General features: G+C 50.4%; 7 protein-coding genes across 7 annotated transcripts; 3 read left to right on the forward strand and 4 right to left on the reverse strand.

The window, feature by feature from the left end:
• The first annotated feature begins 122 nt into the window (after positions 1–122).
• AFUA_1G09090 (glutaredoxin) lies at positions 123–1,795 on the forward strand. Its single transcript, XM_077803876.1, has 4 exons — positions 123–169; positions 233–553; positions 615–975; positions 1,050–1,795. Exons 2-4 carry the CDS (start codon positions 479–481, stop codon positions 1,367–1,369), a joined length of 756 nt encoding a protein of 251 aa, XP_077660047.1. The 5' UTR covers positions 123–169; positions 233–478; the 3' UTR covers positions 1,370–1,795.
• Positions 1,796–1,888: 93 nt separating this feature from the next.
• On the forward strand, positions 1,889–3,468 carry AFUA_1G09100 (60S ribosomal protein uL6). Its single transcript, XM_747184.2, has 5 exons — positions 1,889–2,039; positions 2,292–2,339; positions 2,478–2,733; positions 2,885–3,062; positions 3,120–3,468. The coding sequence occupies exons 1-5, from the start codon at positions 1,994–1,996 to the stop codon at positions 3,168–3,170; spliced, it is 579 nt and encodes a 192-aa protein (XP_752277.1). The 5' UTR covers positions 1,889–1,993; the 3' UTR covers positions 3,171–3,468.
• A 242-nt stretch (positions 3,469–3,710) lies between these two features.
• Positions 3,711–6,228, forward strand: AFUA_1G09110 (triacylglycerol lipase family protein). Its single transcript, XM_077803877.1, has 4 exons — positions 3,711–4,042; positions 4,107–4,237; positions 4,301–5,117; positions 5,205–6,228. The coding sequence occupies exons 1-4, from the start codon at positions 3,962–3,964 to the stop codon at positions 5,958–5,960; spliced, it is 1,785 nt and encodes a 594-aa protein (XP_077660048.1). The 5' UTR covers positions 3,711–3,961; the 3' UTR covers positions 5,961–6,228.
• Position 6,229: 1 nt separating this feature from the next.
• Positions 6,230–8,387, reverse strand: AFUA_1G09120 (putative amino acid permease; the record flags this gene model as incomplete). Its single annotated transcript, XM_747186.2, has 1 exon — positions 6,230–8,387. Exon 1 carries the CDS (start codon positions 7,814–7,816, stop codon positions 6,230–6,232), a length of 1,587 nt encoding a protein of 528 aa, XP_752279.1. The 5' UTR covers positions 7,817–8,387.
• A 180-nt stretch (positions 8,388–8,567) lies between these two features.
• Positions 8,568–12,342, reverse strand: AFUA_1G09130 (uncharacterized protein). Its single transcript, XM_747187.2, has 3 exons — positions 11,535–12,342; positions 9,429–11,438; positions 8,568–9,354 (listed from the first exon to the last, which is right to left on the reverse strand). Exons 1-3 carry the CDS (start codon positions 11,569–11,571, stop codon positions 9,224–9,226), a joined length of 2,178 nt encoding a protein of 725 aa, XP_752280.2. The 5' UTR covers positions 11,572–12,342; the 3' UTR covers positions 8,568–9,223.
• Positions 12,343–13,252: 910 nt separating this feature from the next.
• Positions 13,253–16,925, reverse strand: AFUA_1G09140 (uncharacterized protein). The gene has a single exon (XM_747188.2). It carries the CDS (start codon positions 16,408–16,410, stop codon positions 14,731–14,733), a length of 1,680 nt encoding a protein of 559 aa, XP_752281.2. The 5' UTR covers positions 16,411–16,925; the 3' UTR covers positions 13,253–14,730.
• A 503-nt stretch (positions 16,926–17,428) lies between these two features.
• On the reverse strand, positions 17,429–19,919 carry AFUA_1G09150 (rhomboid protease PCP1). Its single transcript, XM_747189.2, has 6 exons — positions 19,871–19,919; positions 18,722–19,794; positions 18,547–18,653; positions 18,160–18,490; positions 17,933–18,107; positions 17,429–17,841 (listed from the first exon to the last, which is right to left on the reverse strand). Exons 2-6 carry the CDS (start codon positions 19,560–19,562, stop codon positions 17,589–17,591), a joined length of 1,707 nt encoding a protein of 568 aa, XP_752282.1. The 5' UTR covers positions 19,563–19,794; positions 19,871–19,919; the 3' UTR covers positions 17,429–17,588.
• Positions 19,920–20,099: the final 180 nt, after the last annotated feature.

Here is a 20,099-nt window from a genome sequence, read left to right on the forward strand (position 1 = left end):
AGGAAGCTAATCTGTTGCGTTGAATTAGTATAATTTAACCCTCGGAAAGGTACCTAATGTATGAGTACTTACCGTGACGTAATTTGAATCGCGAGCTAAGTTACATTGCACCTAATTCCAACGAACGATTTCGCCGCCTTTCTCATGGCAAATTGACCATATATCACAAGTTAGTCAATTTGCTTCAGTTCCAAGGGGACCTGAGAGTTGGGATAGCTAAGAACATAGTCAGGACATCTGATTTCCCTCTGGTCTGCCCCTTTGCGCGGGGATTGATTGCCGTGGTCAATGTACAGAAGCTACCCCTGGTTCTCCATTACTTCGGAGCTGGAACGAGTGTGATCACACTCTACATACGAATTTTGTGCTAGACGCAAGAGAATTACAGTCGCTGTCAAAGAAAGATACAACAACCAGATTGTTAGCGCCGGCCAGTTGCTATCTCTGACCGGGGAGGTCAAGCAGAACATCACACGCGATGTTGTCTCAGCGGCGGATCCGGCTTCTGCTTATAGCCGCGGTGGTGTTGATGGTCACCATCTTCTACTATTCGGTACCACCACCCTACCCTGCGAGAACTAAGCATACAGTAACTGATAGCTTGCGAATGCTAGGGCGACGCCGGAACAATACAAAATCAGAGATTCTATCGATCTACCGTCGCGGCTATAGACGCCCATAGAGAAGCAAAAGAAGCTGCATCGAAACAGAATGTACAGCCCCAGAAACCCGCCCCTCCAAAGCCTGTCGAGGAGAATGCCAAACCTGTAGTGCAGGAAGCGGATGGAGTCAAGGCGACCACCCCCAAAGGCGCCAGTGAAGAGATGGAAGAGATCCCAATTGCAGGACGTACCAAGATGACGGTACCAAAGAACAGGGGTCAGGACTCGCAAAAGCAAGAGTCTGCCCTTGCATCTTCTGAGGATGACCTAGAAGTTAAGAATGAGCTCAATGCCATTCTTAAGAGATCGCCCAGTACGTTATGTCCCCAAAGACCGATATCTGTTATCTATAAGAGGGTCACTGACACTTCATGCTCTACTGTGCAGTCGTTATTTTCTCCAAATCCTACTGCCCATATAGTAAGAGGGCAAAAACTATCCTCCTTGAGAAATACAATATAGTGCCTGCGCCGCATGTGGTCGAACTCGATCAACATGCAATGGGACAGCAACTTCAATCGCTCTTGGCAAAGAACACCGGCCGACGTACTGTACCAAACGTACTCGTCAATGGAAAGAGTATAGGCGGTGGTGACGACGTGACCGCACTTGATGAGAAGGACGAGCTTGCCTCGACGCTGAAGAACTTGGGTGGGAAATGGATACAAGAGGTCAATCGTAAGGACCAAACGAAGCAGGCTGAGTGATGGCAACGTCGTGACATGTATGATGGGGATACAGTACAGCATGGAGTTTGGTCAGGTGTTTGGGCAACTGGGTCGCTGGTTTCTTCTCTTCTCACGACTTCTCTAGGTGTTTAAGGCATGATCTCTTCGCAATAGACAGGGAAGCAAGTCATTGAATCCTAATTTAAGAAGCGAACACTTCGAATTCCTTTCCTCACTGTCCCATGATATTCGCGCGGCTCTTATAAGAATGTCCTGTTGATGCCTCAGGCGCCAGTTTAGAGACATCCATCGACGACATAAGGAGGTAGCACTGGAATTTCTAATTAAAACCAAATGGAGTGAGCATTCATTATCAATGATGACAGTGGCTATCTAACATGCCCGTAATAATGATCAAAAGGTCACCTTAGCCTAGGCCAGAGAGAGAGGTTGATAGGGAGTAAAGGATGTCCGCCGCTGGCAGAGCCCTAGAAAACGCGCTAAGCCGGAATGGTCGTTAAGCGACGCACAACCCGCCCACCCTCGATTTTCGCTCCACCAAGACCAGGCCGTCTCCGTTGAATTTCGATCCTTTCGACGACCGACCGCACGAACGACATCGACAATTCTCCCCTCGGACATTCCACAGCCCACGCAGTCAAGATGCGGTACATTTACTCCGAGGAACGGCTGCCAATTCCCGAGAATGGTGAGAAAGCGATTTGTCCCTTGTTGTTTGAGGTCATTGGAAGAAAAGGCGCCGGGGCAGAATGGAAGACAAGTAGCGGTGCTCTGGGGGTGTGCTGGGAAGTTGTCGCGCTAGTTTGTCTTCTACAGGAACTGTTTGCAAGAAAGACCGCCGCTACGTCTCTGTTGAAGAGGAGGAGATGCGAGAATGACCGCTGTTTGGGATTAATGCCTTGCGAGGAATAAAGACTAACCTGGGTTTTACGTCGTTTAGTGAAGGTTCACATTCGCTCGCGAGTTGTGACCGTTGAGGGACCCCGAGGTACGCTGAACACAATACCCAATGCTTTCTTGCGGTCAGAAATCTCTTCTCGAGTAGAGAGAAATTTCAGTCGAGACGAGTGGCCCGTCATTCGCTAGGGGTCAACGGCACTGACATGGAACTTTTCACGCGAATCAGGCAAGCTCGTCAAGGACCTCTCCCACATTGCCGTCACCTTTGGCCGCCCCGAGAAGAATGTCATCTCCATCGAGATGCACCACGGCGCCCGCAAGGGTGTCGCTACCCTCCGTACCGTTCGCACCCTTATCAACAACCTGATCATCGGTGTCACCCGGGGCTTCAAGTACAAGATGCGCTACGTCTACGCTCACTTTCCCATCAACGTCAACATTGAGAAGAACTCCGAGACTGGCCAGTATGAGGTTGAGATTAGGTACGCTGCGCATAACCCCAATTGAAGGAAGCTGGGTGAAAGAGAAGTAGCCGTCCTTCAACACCTTGAAGAGGACCCTTTGGCCACACGGGATATTGTCGTGTTCAATTTTTGATTGAAGAGTTGTGCTGACGGGCTTTGCGATTGTTAGAAACTTCTTGGGTGAGAAGATCGTTCGTCGTGTCACCGCCCAGCCCGGTGTCGAGGTCGCTATCTCCAGCAACGTCAAGGATGAGCTCCAGCTCACCGGTAACTCCCTGGAGGCCGTCTCCCAGAGCGCAGCCGACATCCAGCAGATCTGCAGAGTCCGTAACAAGGATATCCGGAAGGTATGAATGTCGGCCTGTTACGTCCGGCGTATGTCCTGATGCTGATTACATATCTAGTTCCTTGACGGTCTGTACGTTTCGGAGAGGGGCAACATTGTTGAGGAATAGACGATTTATGGGTCCGTCCGGCGTGCTGGGTAGTTGAGAATGTCTGGAGAAACTCATTTCGCACTACTTGCATTAGGGAAAAAGCACAGCGAAAATCAATGCAAAACTAAAACGGAATTCGAATGCTCCTTTACGTGTCCACGGATATGGCTTTTCTCATCAGGGGAACATAGTATGTAGGAAATATCCGGCTTCTACGAACAATCCAAGTTTCCTTTGCTTCCAATCAACCCTGGTTTCACACTGAGTATATATCCCAAGAACCGTATCCCTGGACTCGTTTCTACCTACATCCGACCTATCGTAGCTGGGCCGAGAGTCGCAAGGACCCGCATCGCTGCGGGCGACTTGAGCTGAGAGCTCAGAAAACCCACAAAGTGTAGCTAGATATATAAATCTCCTGCAATAGACACCTATAGACCTTGAACGCATACTGAAACTAACGTGGGAGCTGTTGATTTCACATGGGGTGGAGAGTTGCAATGGCAACAATGCTCCGACAGATTTCAAGTCTCTTTTATCTTCCATCCCTGGAACCTCCAACAGCAACAACAACTACTTCTCCCCTATTCGTCTTCTACAGAATCTTAGTCTTGGGGCTTCTTTTATTTTATCGGAATGATTTAATCCCAATCTGAGTGTCGCTAGAAGCAGAGCTGATGAGACTGCGACACACCGTCCGCGTCATATGTCATACCTCTTCATCTTGTAGCATGTGAAAGCAACAACATCCACATGCGCCGTCCGCCATCACGCTCACCGCACACTCGTCGTAGTATACCATAAAAAAGATGGAGTCCTGGGTAGCCATCTCTGGTCTTTTCTCTGCAATCTTTAGCATGGTGCTCGACGTCGCGCTATTCTGGAAACATGTATGCTCGTTTGCCTCCGCGCAAAGATGTTCCAATGGCCGTGCTGATCAAGGTCGCCCTGCAGAGGTTACTGGCATGGTGGTTCTCAAAATCGCCTAAAACTAGGCTGCGACATCGTCTGGCCACAGCGCAAACATTTGAGGAGTGGGAAGAAGCTGCCTTTGAGCTGGACGAGCTCCGGAGTGCCGATCTATGGTAAGTTGGTTTTCATGTCTGGCCTGCCCGGACTGATAAGGGTAGTAGCTAACGGTAGTGCAGGCGCCAAAACCCGACAAGTCGACATTATGACTACCGATTGATCCTGGGGCGAGTGGAAGCTTTGATGACTGCTCGTGAGGAGGAGGATATCCTGACATTGGCTAATCTTCTTCGCTCCGGGCTTGTGCGCAATCTGGGCAATATCACCTCCCCGAAACTCTTCTTACATGCGTACGCTGGCACGAAACTGCTCATTGATGATTATATCACTCAAGTCGCACTTTCAATCCAGCACATAGCGGCTCTGCAGACCGCTCCAGTCCACGAGAGTGGGTTCACCTCGCAGGCCAAGCTGGAGCTCCTGCATGATACGCGCCAAGCTTTCGGTAGAACAACTCTGCTCCTGCAAGGTGGCTCGATATTTGGGGTATGCCATCTTGGTGTGGTCAAGGCTCTGCATCTGCAGGGTCTTTTGCCCAGAATCATCACGGGAACGGGAACAGGAGCGCTGATTGCGGCTCTGGTTGGTATCCACTCAGAGGATGAATTATTGTCGTTCCTCGATAGTGATGGAATCGATTTGACGGCTTTCGACCGCCGACGAAGTGAGAAGCTTTCTGGCGAGCACGCACAGATACCGCCTTACAGTAGCAAAGACGGTTGGCTTGGTACGCTTTTCCGCCGGGTGAAACGATACATTGAAAAAGGCTACTTTCTCGACGCTGGGGTTCTGGAGGAATGTGTGCGGGCAAACCTGGGCGATCTGACCTTCGAGGAAGCATATGCCCGGTCGAAACGAATTTTGAACATCACTATAGCGACATCAGGCAAGAATGGCACCCCTAATCTGCTGAATTACCTGACCGCGCCGAATGTCGTAAGTACATTTAACGCTTAGCTTTGAGCTCCCGTTTTGGAATTGGAATAGTCACCTTGTTTCGTGAACCTGGCTGACGCACTATAGTTGATCTGGTCGGCGGCAGTTGCCTCGAACGCATCCACGGGTTCGTTATACCAGCCTGTCACGGTATACTGCAAAGATGAAACAGGGTCGATAGTCCCCTGGCCACACGCTCAGGACGCCACCTTTCAGTCATGGCGCCACGTCCATTATAGCGACGGGGAGTCACCACTTTCCCGCATCGCCGAGTTATTCAATGTCAACCACTTCATCGTATCGCAAGCGCGGCCGTATCTCATTCCATTCCTGGGCCCGGACCTGAGCATGTTAGACCGCCATCAGACAGGCCAATGGAACATCACACGGCCGCTGATGCGCCTGGTCGTCGCGGAGCTCCGCCACCGACTTCGCCAACTGGACTACCTCGGTCTCCTGCCTCAAATCATCGGCCGGCTCCTCATCGAAGAGACAATCCCAGGATCCAACCTCACGCTCGTTCCCGATCTATCTCTGAGCGACTTTACGAAGCTTCTACAGAACCCGAGCAAGGACAATTTGGCATACTGGATCTTGAAGGGCGAGAGGGGCGTATGGCCGGCCATCAGCGCGCTCAAGGTTCGCTGTGTGGTCGAGATCGAGCTCGACAAGGGGTATCAGCGCGTGCGGCGACGGCGGCCGAGCGAGAGCGTCGCGTTGCACCGGCGTGGTCCGAATGAAGGTGTACCCAGGAGACGAAGGGGGTATAGTATAGACAACGGACGGGATCTGAGCAGTTTGCTTGGGAGTGCGGATTATCAGCCAGATATGCTGAATTCATGATAGGACGGGGGTCGTAGATGAATTTTATCCACAAGGTGATTGTCAGTCTACCCACAAGCAGGAGAGCTGTGCATTACCCTACCAATGAAAGGAAGGCCAGTTGGCGTGTACAATACGCATTGTAATCAATTATCTGGAAATACTATGGCGTTATAAGTGATTACAAATTACCAAGAAAGACAGACATGCGTAAGTGTTGATCCCGACTAAGAAATTCGGATGATACCAATATTTTCAAAGTCCATCAGACTCCGGGGGTCCTTTATATGCTACAGGGAGCGGACAACGAATGAGCAAACGTCCCATAGATACGCGAAGCAGACAGCAAACTCACATTTCCGTGCATATACAGCATACCAAGCGGCCGCGATGGCCAGGAAACCCACAAAGACGACGGACGCATAATTCATCGAGACCCTCGTAACGGGCAGTACGGTCGGCATGCTGAACAAGACTAGTTCGAAGCCGATCCAGCACAGGGCCACGATGTTGACGATGGGACCGACGACGGGCCCACAGTTCCACAGGGCCTTGGAGACCTCTGTGCGGCCGTGCCGGAGGCTGAGGAAGATGGGGATGGCGTAGGCGACGGCGAGAGCGATGACGCCGACGGAGACAAAGGCGGTAAAGGCGCTGGAGCTGCCGAGGTTGATGAGACCGAGAAGCATCTGGATGACGGTGAGTAGGAGGAGGGACCAGACGGGGACCCCTAGGCGGGGGTCGACGCGGGCCCAGAGGCTGGCGAGCGGAATGGCATCGTCGCGGGCGAAGGCCCAGGTGGAGCGCGAGGCGGCTACGGTAATACTGATGGAGCAGAAGAGCGTGATGACGAGGACGAGGGTGGTCAGCGCGAGGGCGCCGCCGGGGCTGCCCATGACCCGGTGAAAGATGTAGGGAAGGGCCTGGGCGGCGGGGGCCGTAAGGACGTCTTTCAGTGGAGGTAGAGTGAAACAGATGGGGAGGATGAAGAAGATGCCCGCCAGACCTCCGACGGGGACGCAAAGGCTGATGGCCCGGGGCACGTGGACTGCGGGATGGGCACACTCCTCTGCCATGGAGGAGACCATGCCGATGGCAGAGAACGTGTAGGCGGCGGGTAAAAGTCCGATAAAGAAGGTGAAGCCGCCCCAGCCAGAGAGGCTCTCATCGTAGTGGCCCAAAGCGTAGGCCGCGCTGTGTCTGCCTGCGTCGGCCTTGACGGACAATGCAATGAGACTGATGAGGATGGTGAGTGCGGTGAAGGTGGCACACGCGATGTCGACCTGGGGAAGGTAGCGGTTGCCAAACGTGCAGATGAAGAACGAACCTATGCAGATGGCGTAAAAGATTAACAGGAGCTGCCAGTCCGTAGCGGCCCAGCCCGGATGGTACATCGAGACGGTGGCCGAGACCAGCGATGCGAAGCCAAAGTTGACGGAAAGCGTGATGGTCCAGTTGCCGACCAGCCAGATCCAACCGTTGATAAACGATAGCACCGTCTTGGAGCTCCTTGAAATCTGAAACGACCAATAGTAAGGGCCTGCAGAGGTCGGCCAGCGAGATGCGAGCTCAGCCAAGGACAACGCTACACATTCATCGAGAACACAGACCATGATCCAGCCGACGAAGATCGACAGAGGACCCCCGCCGTAGATGGCATTGAGTAGAGGACTTCCCTCTCCGTAGGGAATGGCAGCAATGGCCAGGGTCTGGAAGAGCAAAGTGAGAACGGAGCGGTTCCGATGGAGCTCCTGCTTGTACCCTAGACGGTCGAGTCCTTCGCCTTCCTGGATGCTGCCGGTCTCAGGATCAACATCTTCCTTGCTCTGCGCACTGCTGGACCGATCGGGTAGTTTGGAATCTGCTTCGACACCCATGCCGAAGGACGAATTCTACAATGAGCACTGCAGACGTATCAAGTGGTCCTTATGAAAGAAAGGCCGAGGTCCTGTGCTGATAATCAAGTCACCAAGGCAGGTGTAATTTATTACCCAGAGCTAGCTGGTTGCTCGCAATTCCAGCATGCATGGATACTTCTTTCCCGGGGGGTAACACAACTGATAAGACGCATCGAATCATCACAATTCGAGCCAATATCCGATGTTGAAAACCCTGCTCCCGCCCATTCTAGATTACAAGCGGGGAAGGGATATGGTATACCCATTGGGAACGCGAGACGTAACAGTGATCGCAAAATAAGCACGTCGCGTATCATAATCTATGATTAGACGGGGTCATCCCTTATAATAGAGTCCGATGGAATCGTGATACAAGGTGCTGGACAATCAATCCATGGAGCTTTCACGCATTGTCCACTTTGCTTTGACACTGGTAGAGCTGCTCACACCTCTCAGCTCTGCAACTCCATCCCCTGTAAGCCAGCCTGGGTCAACCAAAGCAAAGCGATGGTCCCTCGACATATCGCATGGTCAATTAATCATTGCAGCGATAAGAGAGAGAGAGGTTCAGCAGTAGTAAGATAAGGCCTGGGACAGCTCGAGACTCTCAGCAAGCATCTGGATACTGAATGCAGCCGTTGACTTAGCCCGATGCAGTAAGGGAATCCGTTTGATGATGTCTATTAGACTTTCTTCAACGATCATCGCTTAGCTATTGGATGTTTTTTTTGCCAGTCAAGAGCCACATCGTGAGGGGTCTTCAGTATCATCCCCGCATCACCGAAGGAGCCATCCCGTGTGGGGAAATAATACCTTGACGCTGAGGAAGAAGGACAAACAAGAAATCATGAACGGGGACAGAAGCTTGACTAGAGTTGTCTTTGTTGGAAAGTGGTGCGTGTATGTGTGGAGGTGGGTGATGAATGGATGAAGTAGTAATGTTGGGGACTGGAGAAATTTGCTCTTCCTTAAGTGACTAGTTCGTCCTTCACCCTTCAGAGTGCAACTTCCCACATCACTGTAAACGTTCCTTCTTGCTTCGAAATGCCCCGGATATGACATACACGTTGCTTAAGGCTATATCTCGGACGCTAAACCACACACAAGGGATCCATTTGTTCTACTATAGCCTTCGCCTTAATCATCTGATCACAATGAACCCTCAGCCCCTTCATAGGAGTCGCGTTCAAATGAATTTATTCGAAACAAGCCCTGGTGATTGCAAAGAGAGCATACCAAATGCTGATTATGGGAATTTTAGATCGGGATACCCGTCAGCCAAATGAATTATAACCCACAGTGAAAAAAAAAAAAAAAAAAAAAAGGAAAGAAAGAAAAGAAAAGGCGCCTCGATCCGTTGCACCGCACCGATGATTTGTAGAGAGATTAGTGGACAGCAGTTTGAGGGCGAGCAGATTGCGAAGAGTGCGGTCGACTGGAAGCAGCCCGCAAAGAATGCGTGTGGCGAGAAGTGGGCCGTGAAGGGATCTGCGCTGCAACATCTGACAAGGGAGGAACTGCGCCATTCATGTCAGCCGTTAATCTCGAAACAAACGGTAAATGAGACGAAGAACAGGCTAGGTGAACTTACTGCTGAAACCGTAGCCCTCGGTGACTCCGTCGGTGTTTTGCGGGTCGATCTCGACTCGCACAGCCACATTCAGTCCGCCGTGCATGTGGCTATTGCTGGTGACGCCGTCTGCAGCTGAATGGGTCGAGCCTGCGTCAGCTTCACCCTTGTGCAGCGGCGAGTGGCCGTTCTTAGGGATGGGGAATGATTGGTCTCGGTTGGCGGCATCACCGTTGGTGACGGGGGTGTCAACTTCGGTGATACAAGCATAATTACGCGACGGCATGGTCACCTTGTTCCACGAAGCACTCTTTTCCACGCCGCCGGGTTGTTTGTCGAAGAAAGCCATCAGTGTCTCGTCCGTATCACCGTCCATGTGGTGGATCTTGTTCCTGCGAGCTAGGAGGTTTGCAACAGCCTTGGGTGGCGGCTTGTTAGTTATTGCACTGCTAATGACGTTGACCATGTACCGCGGATCCCTTTCGCTCGGAATTCCAAGCTTGGGGTTCGAGTAAAAGCGCCCAATCGCGGCGAGGTGCACGTCTCCGCCCAAGATGGTTACGCGGATAGAATGCGTAGCGGCAAAGTGCTGAAGACGCTGAATGAAGATTCGTCGCTCTCGCTTGTGCTGGCGGGCAGTGTAATGGTCATCCAGGTCGTCCAGCAAGTCAACCTGGCCGTCAAACTTGTTGAACAAGCCGCCAGCGAGACCGAACCGCTTGTTCAGCAAGCGGATTGGGGCAATGACGGGAGAGCTCAAGATATTTTCTAGCCAGGCGAGACGCGGATATGCAATGGGGACACCGAGAAGAACCACAAGGTGTTTGATATCCCCATTGGCCGCTGCCACTTCACGCTCAAGGCGCGAGAAGATAAGATCATAGGTTTCCGGGTAATTGACCTGGTGCCGGGTCCGTTCGGTCCGCGCATCAACGCCGATGAACGCAATCCGCTTGCCCAGGCGCATATACAGACTCCTGCTCTTTTCCTCTACATAAGGTCCATGGCTTTTCCCAACGATCCAACTATTGTCCTCGGGCTGATTTTCCAGAACAAACGTGTTCTCTGTCTGCCGAGGGTCTGCACCTGCAGTGCCATTGATCGCTTGCATGGTCTGCGGGGCATCCGTGGTGAAGGTAGACTTTGGAGGCGCAAGGTGGTGTTGAAACAGGCAGTAATACTTGTACGCCACGCCTCCAATGCCGCGAAAGACAGAGCACCGCATAAAGTGGTCTGTGTATGAGCCGAAGCCGTCAATGATGTCGTGGTCGTCCCAGATATTGATCTGAGGGATCTGCGCATTAGCGGTCTTGAACGGCTCGGTGGAGTACCATCTCTTGTAGTTTGCATAGTAGTACTCGTCGCATTTGGCTCGCATGGAATTATCGAAATTGTGTGCCCGTCTTTTATGGGGATTTGCGATCGCTGTCCATTCCTTCAAGGGGCCATCCACCCGGACTCCGTCATTGTAGATTTGGTCACCGCCACCGATCATGACGTGGAAGGGCTTTTGCGCATGAACACGAAGGACATCATTCCACAGATTGGGACCCAGCCATGCATCCATATCCGTGCCGACGGAGAAACCGTTGCAGGAGTGGAACATGAGCCGCATGGACTGGTTCACTGAAGGCACCACAAAGTTCCAGGGTGTAATCGTTCGATTGGCTTCCGCATACTGAAAGCCGGGAATGTCATACTCCCAGCGCGCTTCATAGGATTGCAGGGGGACGGTGATGGAGAAGCGCCAGAAGGCTTTCTGGGGATCCTCGTAAAGGCGCAAACCATCAATTGTGACGGGCTGACGGGCTGATAGGTCGCCATTGACCGGAGCATTGCTACCGCCGACCGGACCACTTTGTCGCAGGAGCAGCTGTGGCTGTCCTTGACCGGGTTTCGTGACAATCAAGACGCTTCCATGCCAGAGGGAGGAGGAGGGGGTGACGGTCATGTTCTTGTAGTTGATCAAAGGCCCGCAGACCACTTCAACCTGCGCATTGCTTTGGGATGCTTGAACATTTGGAACGGCGACTTGAGTAATAACGTTATACAGTCAGTCATGGGGACACGATTACTGTGTAAGAAAAAATAGAGAGCGCGATCGGTAATGGGCGATGGGTAGCTCACCATGATCATGACTTGGCTGACTGGAGTAGTGAGCCATGACGGCAGAACCAAGATGGGGGGATTAGATACGAATTAGATTCAAATGTTTGGGTCATACAACAAAAATACAATGGGAGTAAGGTAGTAAGCTTCTCAGTGTGGCTGGTGGGCAGGAGAAGGAAAAGCAAAAGGGTAACAAGTCAACAGATTAAAGTAGTTAGAACGCAGTTAGAAGAAGAGAAGAGAGAAAATGAGACAAAAGGTTTGTAAGAAAGCGTAAGAGACGAGGAATTTAATATTATAAAACGGCCAGGGATTGACTCTCTGGTTCACGATGTACAAGCGAAGGGGCAACAGGGCTGATTAAGATGGTTCGGATCAACGAGCGTATTTTGATCCTTACTAAGGAGAGAAGAAAGGATAGAGAGATAGACAGGGTAAGGTAGGTAATCTTATGATCTCAAGGTATCTGAAGAAGGATCAAGCCAGGAAGAAGAAAAGCGGGTGGTCTGTAGACAGCTTGAAGCCTTGAAGGGGAAAGTGGATGATGAGATGACAATAGGGCTGAGTCCCGCGACCGTGGGCCAGTCAATAATAATCATCCCATACTAATAATGATAGTATTGTATCCATGCCAACAGACTGGAAGTATCATCATCAGGCTGAACTGAACCACAAACCACAGCTTTTGGAGAGTGAAAGCTACTAAGAAATTTGATTTGCTTGGCATTATGTACGGTGGTGTACCGAGGGAATCTCAGAGGCTAGTGTACCGAGATACTAGACAGAGAGTGGATACCGATGGAGAACTGCATCGAGGGGAACGGCGTCTACGGTTAGACATTTTTATTCGCTACAGAGTACCGTCGTTAGTATCATCAGGTACGGAGTAGATGTTACCATACAAACTCGTGCAGCATGATGCAAACTACCTGGATCAAAGAATGATCCATTGCCATGGATACTGGAGAGGTCCTACCTTACCATACAGAGTACATAGGTAAAGAATGTATGCTACCTTGGTTGGTAAGGTAGGTATCTACGAGTATGGAGTATCAGAGTACAGAGTATCATGTGGCTGAAGGAGCTGCCTGCCTGCGGGGATTCTTGCTCAATTGACCAATCAAGCGGTCATAAAATGAACTGATTCGTGCGACGGCGAGTCATCATTAGTAGCCACTGGCCGCTGGGTCAGTATCCACTGCGGAGCTGTAGATAGGTCGTACCTTAAGGTAGGGAAGTCTCCTTTCCCCTAGCCACACTCTCACAGGCAGCCACATTTTTGATTCGAATACGGAGACGCTTCAGTGTTCATTATGACGACTATGATTGATCCACATGAAGGGCGATCAGTCAATCATCATTTCCCAGCTTATCGTACGGGGTAATGTGTCCAATTCATAATTTGAAAGCTGAAATACAGAGTAGTCATTATCATAATATCGTATAACTTAGATGCTTATGCTCAGGCGCCTTCATATGCAAATGCCGTCAGTTGAGATCTTCCCTCCACTGCCGCCGCCTTATCCGTCTGTATCCCTTTAGTCTACGATGCTCCTGGCAGTGGCAGAATGCGTTAGGTCCGTCTATATGGCAGCGCAACTGGTGGAGACCTATACAAGCGCCTACCATTCGTCTAAGATGCTCCTAGTAGGGCTAATCCAGGATAACTGTCCTTGTACGCCGTTGGCTGTTCCATCGGCTGACTGATGGTACAATCCTGGCACATCCAAAAGCGTCTCCCTGTGAAGCTTAATGGCTGACAAAGGGCTAGTGAGCATGGCTGACCTCGGTAAACGTGGGCTTATTGGGCATCTGGCTGACGATGAGGAGAAACATGGCGAAGCAGTCCTGTCTGTTTTCTGATTGCTTTGGCAGGGACGGATAGGACTTTTAACCGTTACTCCTCAAGGTCCTGCTGATACCTGACTGAGAAGGCTATACAGCGCTCTCAACTGACAAGTGACACACAGGATTAACGATAGAGTAGGCACTCCAGGCGCACTACCAACTGGTGTAGCCGTGAGATCAGTTATGTGGACTGGATTTCATATTCGGCTCATCTAAATTTGATCCATTGACCAATGCTATGACAACTGACTGATCACATTCAGCTGCAAATGCCCTGGATTTCGATGGGATCCGGTACCTGGTATGGAATACATGCTTGATCACATGTGGCCTCATGACACTGCGTGCTTGCCCCATCCTTTTCCCAGATCAATGAGGAAATCATCTTACAGTTTCATCACTTCTGTCTCGTTTCTCCATCATATTCAGTTCTTGGCTAATAGCAGAACTTGAATTACCTACAGTCCGTCTAGGCCATTCATACTGATGGAGGCAAGCACCAGTGGACATGTGGTTCCATTCATTGTGGTCTAAAGATACACTAGTCTAGCTAGGGCCTCAACCTCAGCGTCTTTCCCCATCCTCATACCGTCACCATCGTTGTGCATGCCGGCATGCCAACCAACATCATCCCATCACCGGTGATGGGATGGGTGTTGTTGATGATGATTGTGTTGTTTGTCCTCTTGGTGTTTGAGTTTTTGATTCTCCTTGGATCCTTCTCTCTTTCGTTTGTCATCCTCGACCTTTTTGTCTGGTGTTTTGGTTCTGTGTTTCCTTTTTTTTTTGTCCTTCGACAATTGTATCAAATTCATCAATCCCAAGACTCTGACATGTGTTAATACTCTGACCAAAACGTCAAGAGGAAAAGCTGGACTTCCATCCCCAACCATCTTTGAACAAAAGATCTTTGGGGGCCTCAAGGCGTGTCTAGTGACAAAAGCCCACAGATATGTCGACACCAGTAGGGGCTTATGCCCTAAAAGGAAATTTCAAATGCAAACGAAAGCAGATTGTGTGTGAAGATGGAAACAGATTTTCGATGGTGGAATCTGGGGGGTGAAAAGACAAACAATAACACGAGAGGAACAAAACAGCACAGGAAAAAAAATGAAAGCAGGTGCAATTGCCGGAGGGGTATCATACTCTCACAAAAATGTTGGAGACAATTTCGACGAATAAACAAGTCGAATCAACGTTCAAGGGGCTGGACATGGGAAGAACTTCAAAAACACAAACGCGAGGCACTGAAAAACGCAACAGGAGAATCTCAACAGACAAAGTGAACAACACGGAAACAATAATCATTCGGAAAGAATGTCGCGGCCGTGATAACATCGGCACCATCGCGACATGAACCGGTCCTCTAGTCAAATAGAGGGGATGGAAGAAGACAACGAGGCGGTTGGTCTTCGACCTCAGGATGCGTCTGCACCTCCAACTTCCAACTGTCATTGTCATAACCAAGTGATGGTGCAAGAGTGAGCTCATCAACGGGCCTCTTGCGGACGCGTACTCCAAGATCCGTCAAAAGCGATCCGAATCGGCCCCTGTTGTCGAGCGAATCCAAGTCTGGCCGTTCTTCAAGAAGCTCAAGCGCACGGCCAAGAAGAAGAGGCAGGGGTATCTTATGATATTCAGTCACCTCAAAATCATCGAATTCCTCCGTTGCTGGACGAACAATTCCTGGAGAACCTGGGCTCAAGCATTGTATCTGCTGAAGAACCGATCTGTGGCGGAATGGGGGTGAAGGGGTCCTTGGAGCGTCAGGGGGATAATTCTCATCGATCGTGGGATGCTCTCCAGCTTTGATCATGATATTTTCGAATGCTTGGCCGGGGGACTGAGTGCATGGGAGGTCGTCTGGTATAGCAAAGAGACCCTCAAGTCGTCGGACAGCTTCCTCACGGCGCCTCTGTCTGTCTTCCTCACGTTGCCATGTCTTGGTTTCGAGGTCGGCTGCGCGCCACTCGCCACCTTGCATCACAAAACCATGCGACTGTTCCTGCTCCTGTCGCTCTTCATCTTCCAAGGCATACAAATCCTGGAGGAGTTGTCTGAAGGAATCGTTTTCATCGTTTTTCTCCGTTCTGTACTTGGCTCGCGCGGATCCAGGGCGGAGGGCAAACCAGGCCCGATACGATGCGCGCTGCAGGACCTGTCGGCATTGGTCTTCATAGTATGCAAGTTGATGACGGAACTTCTGCTTCTGATATTCTTCTTGAATGAAGATGACATCAATAAAGTCCGCAGCAAATTGGGCGAACATAGTGACAATGACCATCTCCATGCCGGGATCATCGCCCACTTGAAGGCTTGCGCAAAGAGGATTTGAGCTCAAAATCCCCTCGCCAGCCCTCCCGGTCCGCTTCTGGAATGTTGACTGCAGGAGATTAAACAGCCTGGAAATGGAAATGGTGTACACTGTTGTGCCTTCGCTCCACACAGACCAGATATCACGAATGTCGTGGGGCATCCAATTGAAATGGCGGGCAAACAAACTTCTATATTTCCAGTCATATCCAAGGACATAGTTACGTTCGCCAAAGACTGCACCTTTTTCCGCAATGGGTAGAATGGCGAAGAGCAGGCGGGCTCGCTGGCTGTCTTCTTCCATTCTGTAGATTTCGGTGACGAAAAGATCACAGTAGCGGATGGGTTCGCAGTCTGTGTCGTCGAAGAGATACAAGTTCTCGCGCCTGATATGCATATCTTTTCCCGCTTCGAGACTGTTCAGATAAAGGTGATAATCAATTATGCCCCATGGGTGTTTGACGGAAGATGTGAGTGCCTCTGGTTCAACTACGTGGGTGTCTTCAGTAGCACTTAATGGGACCCAGGGCGCGAAGCTAAGGAAAATCTCTGACTCGTCGTATGTTTCGTCTTTGACCTCCAGCGCCATCACTTTAGCAAGTGCTCTCCTGGTGGCAGAAGTCCCGTTGATGAGGTGGATGTCCCTGTCACTTCTTCTCATCTGGAAGCGACGCAAGCTACGAGCCTTGCCGATTCTCCTGAAACGCTTCACCTTGGAAGGCATGAGGGGCATTGGAAGCGAGGCAGGCCTCGATAAGGGAGAGATGAGGGAGACAAGGTGAGAGAACCAAGGACAGTGTGAGACTCTGTGGTTAAGCTATCGAAGCTCGGCAGATATCCCGAAAGCTGAGGAAGATGGTGTTGATAGAATGAGTGAATGAACGGAGGAAATGAGAAGGAGAAAGAGAGGTAGGGGAGATGAGAAGTGAAGGGACTGGGCATACAGTGAAAGCAGACGCGATATGACGCGCTAGCGTGGCGAAAAAAATAGAAGGGCAACACCAGAAAGCAATATTTTGTACCTGTCTAAACATCAAATGTGGGCTCTATGTGAGTTTTTATGATGACGTCTTTCGGTTACTCCAGAAGACCAGGACATACAGGGCCGGTAGACCACAGTGGTCTCTGATATTAGACCAGAGGGACAATAATCACACTTAGGTTTCATGCGCATGAAGCTTAATTCATAAATATAGCTGTCAATGATGCGGTTCCGCGTTACCTGATCGGGGGGGCGTGAGGTGAGGCATCGTAGATCTGGACTCTGTATGAAGCCTTCACTGCCGCCTCTGTGAGTCTGTTTGTGCCTTAGGTCAGCCCCCGGGCAAGAATCCGTGGCAACAAACAGAAAGACACAATTTCTAGAAAGTCTAGATTGCATGAAACGTCTTTCATCCTACACTGCATTGAAGTCTCGGTCTATAGGTTGCAATATCAGCAGTATGTCTTTCTTTGTCTCTGGTGCTTGCTGTCCCCCTTTAATACAAACCAAGGCCAAGGTACGATTGTCAAGATGGTGTTTCGGAAGGAAGAGCTTGTAGCTGGTGCACCCAGTTGATGTGTTGAAGAGACTCCCTTTGTGTTGGGAATATCACCTCTACAGAACAGAGCTACAGGCTTCAAAACAAGTTTCTATATCTGGATCTCTTTGTAAGTTTCAAAAGCTGATGAAGAGATCTGAGACCTAGAAGTATCAGAGTAGGACCATGTTTCAATTAATGAAAAAGATTGACTCTACGATCACATCGAAGACAGCTATTTCTTTTCATGCGAAAATTGGGTATTTTTCCTTGAGGCGAAACATAGCAACTGTACTGGGCTCTTGACAACACAAAGCTAACACATACTAAGACAGGTGACAGTATTTGTAAGAAGAGATATGCATAGAGTACATAAGTTTGTTGCCGTGGTCTATTCAGACATAAGTCGCTCAAACCAGGTTCTGTTCTGCCGGCGTTTCTTCTGTTCGCCTTTCCACGCCAGAGCCCATACAGCGCCGATCAGATATCCACCCAGATGGGCAAAGTGATCGAGCTTCATTACACGGAAGGGGGATACCAGGTTGAAAATTTCAAAGGCGACGAAGCCGGTCAGGAGGACCCATCCTTTGGCGGATATAACCTCTTGCCATTCCCGGGGAAGGAAGAAGATAGTGAATTTCTCCCTGTTGTGTGCGTAATCAGCCAGTCATTCTGAAGCACTCTCCAATTTCTGGGAACTATAAAAGACTGAAGGCACAAGATGCTAATACGTACTGGCTGTGAAGCAGACACCATGCCGCGACGATGCCAGAAATCGCACCACTGGCTCCCAGAGACGTGATCATCAATTGACCCGTTAGGACGTGACCTGTCAAAGATACCATGGAACCAAAAGCGCCTGCAGCCATAAAAAGACCCAGGAAATTGCCTCGTCCTATATCATCGTGGACTAGGCACAGTCAGCATCAAAAGTCCCTGCGAGAGGTTTGACCAGCACTCACGTTTCGTTCCAATAAACCACAACATGAGCATGTTCAATGACATATGTTTGAACTGCTGATGACTGAAGACATTTCCGACAATGCTCAGGGCATGGGGCTTGAAAGGAACGCTGATAAAGTAACGATTGAGCATTCGCCACGCCGGTGGAAACTTCCAAAGAAGGAAGATGGTTAGATTCGCACCCATGATAGCGAATGCAGTGGCGGCTGCTGGGGGCATATCCGGCCACATGCGGTCTGCTCTCGCTGGGGCTTCATAATTTGCGGCAAAGGCATAGCTGAGGCCAAGTACGACAAGAGTGAGCGCGAGACTTGGCAGGATGCGACGAGCCTATTTGACAGCAATGAGTTTTTTTTGAGTCCCTTTTCGCTCAAGAAAAGACTCACCGTGCTCAAGTTTTCTGCCGCTTCCACATTCCAGTCTGTCGCTTGCAAGTGGTGCTTCTGGATCCAGGCGAGTAAAGGGCGCTCTGCAGGATCCGCGCGTTCTCGCACTAGACACCAGGGAAAATCAGTACCTTCGTTAATGGTAGGCACCTGCCCCTCAGCTGGATCTACTCACCTTCTAGTGCTGAAGAGTCGTCGAACTTCTGCAGAGCTGTATTCTGCTTGACCTGGCGCAACAGTTGTTCTCGCTCTTTATTCTCATTCTCCAGCCACTCCTTGCGCTTTCTCTCTTGCTCTGCCAGGAGTCGCGCCTCATTCCGCTCCCGAATTTCCTTCAGGACACTCTTTCCGTAGGGGTCGTCCGAGTCACCGCGCTCAGCACCGAATGTTCCGGATTGAGGCTTGTACAGTCCGAGTTCTTCAGCCCGCTTAATAAGTTTCTGCTGCTCCTCGAGCTCTTCTCTTTCGATACGAGCGAGAATGGCGGCATCTTCATCTAGCGGATAGTTCTCGCGCAGCCACTCCAGAGCAGCATCACGACTGGACGGGGGAACCGAGCGAGTTATGTCTTTGGGCAGGTCGAGGTCGAGAGTACCGGCAACACGTCTGCCGTGCAGTACGGCAAGTACCCGATTGCCCATCGCCGGAGATACTTTTGCTCGGGATCCGAAGATTTTGTTGATCTCAGCCGGGGAGAAAGGCTCGGAGCGAGGCGGGACGCCATGTTCAGCGGGAGGAGCGGAGTGTGAAAGTAAAGGAACGGAGGTACTAAACGACCTGGCGGAATTCGGCGAATGGGTCTGACCAAATCGATTGGCGATCAGGAATGGCGCCGAATGAGATCTGTGGCCAAATGTACGAAGAGGTCGTCTAAATGTACTATACGAACGACATGTGAAAGAAGTGCGGAGATCGCAAAGCATGGAGCGGAACAAGGCTGATCTGAACGGAAGCAAGCCCAAAGGGGCAAGCCCCAAGCATGGAGTCCGCCATGCTACACAGAGCGCATTGCTCATATCCTGCGATTTGGACTTGAGGTCCTGCTGCGAGGATATGCTAGAGGATGATGTTGTTGATGATAATGTAATGGGAAAGTTCCATGTGGATGCACGATATACAAAGCGGACCTCCGAAGCGGCCTATCAATTTATCCGAACAGACGACGTTCCTGAGTCGAACCATATATATGGAACAGGCGCTCTGAGTGTAAGAGTATCTTTTGGGAATCTATACACATTTTCTGTCCCTCTAGTGACATTGGAGTATATCAGCTTTCAAACTGGTGGGAGGTAGTCGCTATGAAAACTCACGGAACTATCCTTACATAGGTATATTTATATCACTGTTACTACCGCTAATCCACCCGCATTAACATCAGCATGGCATTTCTCCAAAATGTTGTAACAAGGAGCTGCAGTCGGATACATCTCAGCATAGCCTGCGCCAAGGGATCTTAGCAAAGGCCAACTTAGAACGCAAATATTCATCGTGCACAAACAATCCAAGACGGATTCTACAATATCACGTGGAGATAACGATAAGATTGACCATGG

This window comes from Aspergillus fumigatus, chromosome 1, assembly GCF_000002655.1.
Source record: "Aspergillus fumigatus Af293 chromosome 1, whole genome shotgun sequence".
NCBI lineage: Eukaryota > Fungi > Ascomycota > Eurotiomycetes > Eurotiales > Aspergillaceae > Aspergillus > Aspergillus fumigatus.

Bases quoted from the DNA above. Each gene is read 5' to 3' on its own strand.
- AFUA_1G09140 (XM_747188.2), bottom strand. From the start codon at position 16,410: ATGCCCCTCATGCCTTCCAAGGTGAAGCGTTTCAGGAGAATCGGCAAG.
- AFUA_1G09130 (XM_747187.2), bottom strand. From the start codon at position 11,571: ATGGCTCACTACTCCAGTCAGCCAAGTCATGATCATG. The intron at 11,439-11,534 runs GTGAGCTACCCA...TTATTACTCAAG, and splicing joins TCAGCCAAGTCATGATCATG to TCGCCGTTCCAAATGTTCAA. The intron at 9,355-9,428 runs GTAAGTTCACCT...TGAATGGCGCAG, and splicing joins CGAGGGCTACGGTTTCAGCA to TTCCTCCCTTGTCAGATGTT.
- AFUA_1G09110 (XM_077803877.1), top strand. From the start codon at position 3,962: ATGGAGTCCTGGGTAGCCATCTCTGGTCTTTTCTCTGCAATCTTTAGC. The intron at 4,043-4,106 runs GTATGCTCGTTT...GTCGCCCTGCAG, and splicing joins TCGCGCTATTCTGGAAACAT to AGGTTACTGGCATGGTGGTT. The intron at 5,118-5,204 runs GTAAGTACATTT...GACGCACTATAG, and splicing joins ACCTGACCGCGCCGAATGTC to TTGATCTGGTCGGCGGCAGT.
- AFUA_1G09100 (XM_747184.2), top strand. From the start codon at position 1,994: ATGCGGTACATTTACTCCGAGGAACGGCTGCCAATTCCCGAGAATG. The intron at 2,040-2,291 runs GTGAGAAAGCGA...TACGTCGTTTAG, and splicing joins GCTGCCAATTCCCGAGAATG to TGAAGGTTCACATTCGCTCG. The intron at 3,063-3,119 runs GTATGAATGTCG...TTACATATCTAG, and splicing joins GTAACAAGGATATCCGGAAG to TTCCTTGACGGTCTGTACGT.
- AFUA_1G09150 (XM_747189.2), bottom strand. From the start codon at position 19,562: ATGAGCAATGCGCTCTGTGTAGCATGGCGGACTCCATGCTTGGGGCTT. The intron at 18,491-18,546 runs GTGAGTCTTTTC...GCTGTCAAATAG, and splicing joins CGGCAGAAAACTTGAGCACG to GCTCGTCGCATCCTGCCAAG. The intron at 17,842-17,932 runs GTACGTATTAGC...CGCACACAACAG, and splicing joins TGGTGTCTGCTTCACAGCCA to GGAGAAATTCACTATCTTCT.
- AFUA_1G09090 (XM_077803876.1), top strand. From the start codon at position 479: ATGTTGTCTCAGCGGCGGATCCGGCTTCTGCTTATAGCCGCGGTGGTG. The intron at 554-614 runs GTACCACCACCC...TGCGAATGCTAG, and splicing joins TCACCATCTTCTACTATTCG to GGCGACGCCGGAACAATACA. The intron at 976-1,049 runs GTACGTTATGTC...TCTACTGTGCAG, and splicing joins CATTCTTAAGAGATCGCCCA to TCGTTATTTTCTCCAAATCC.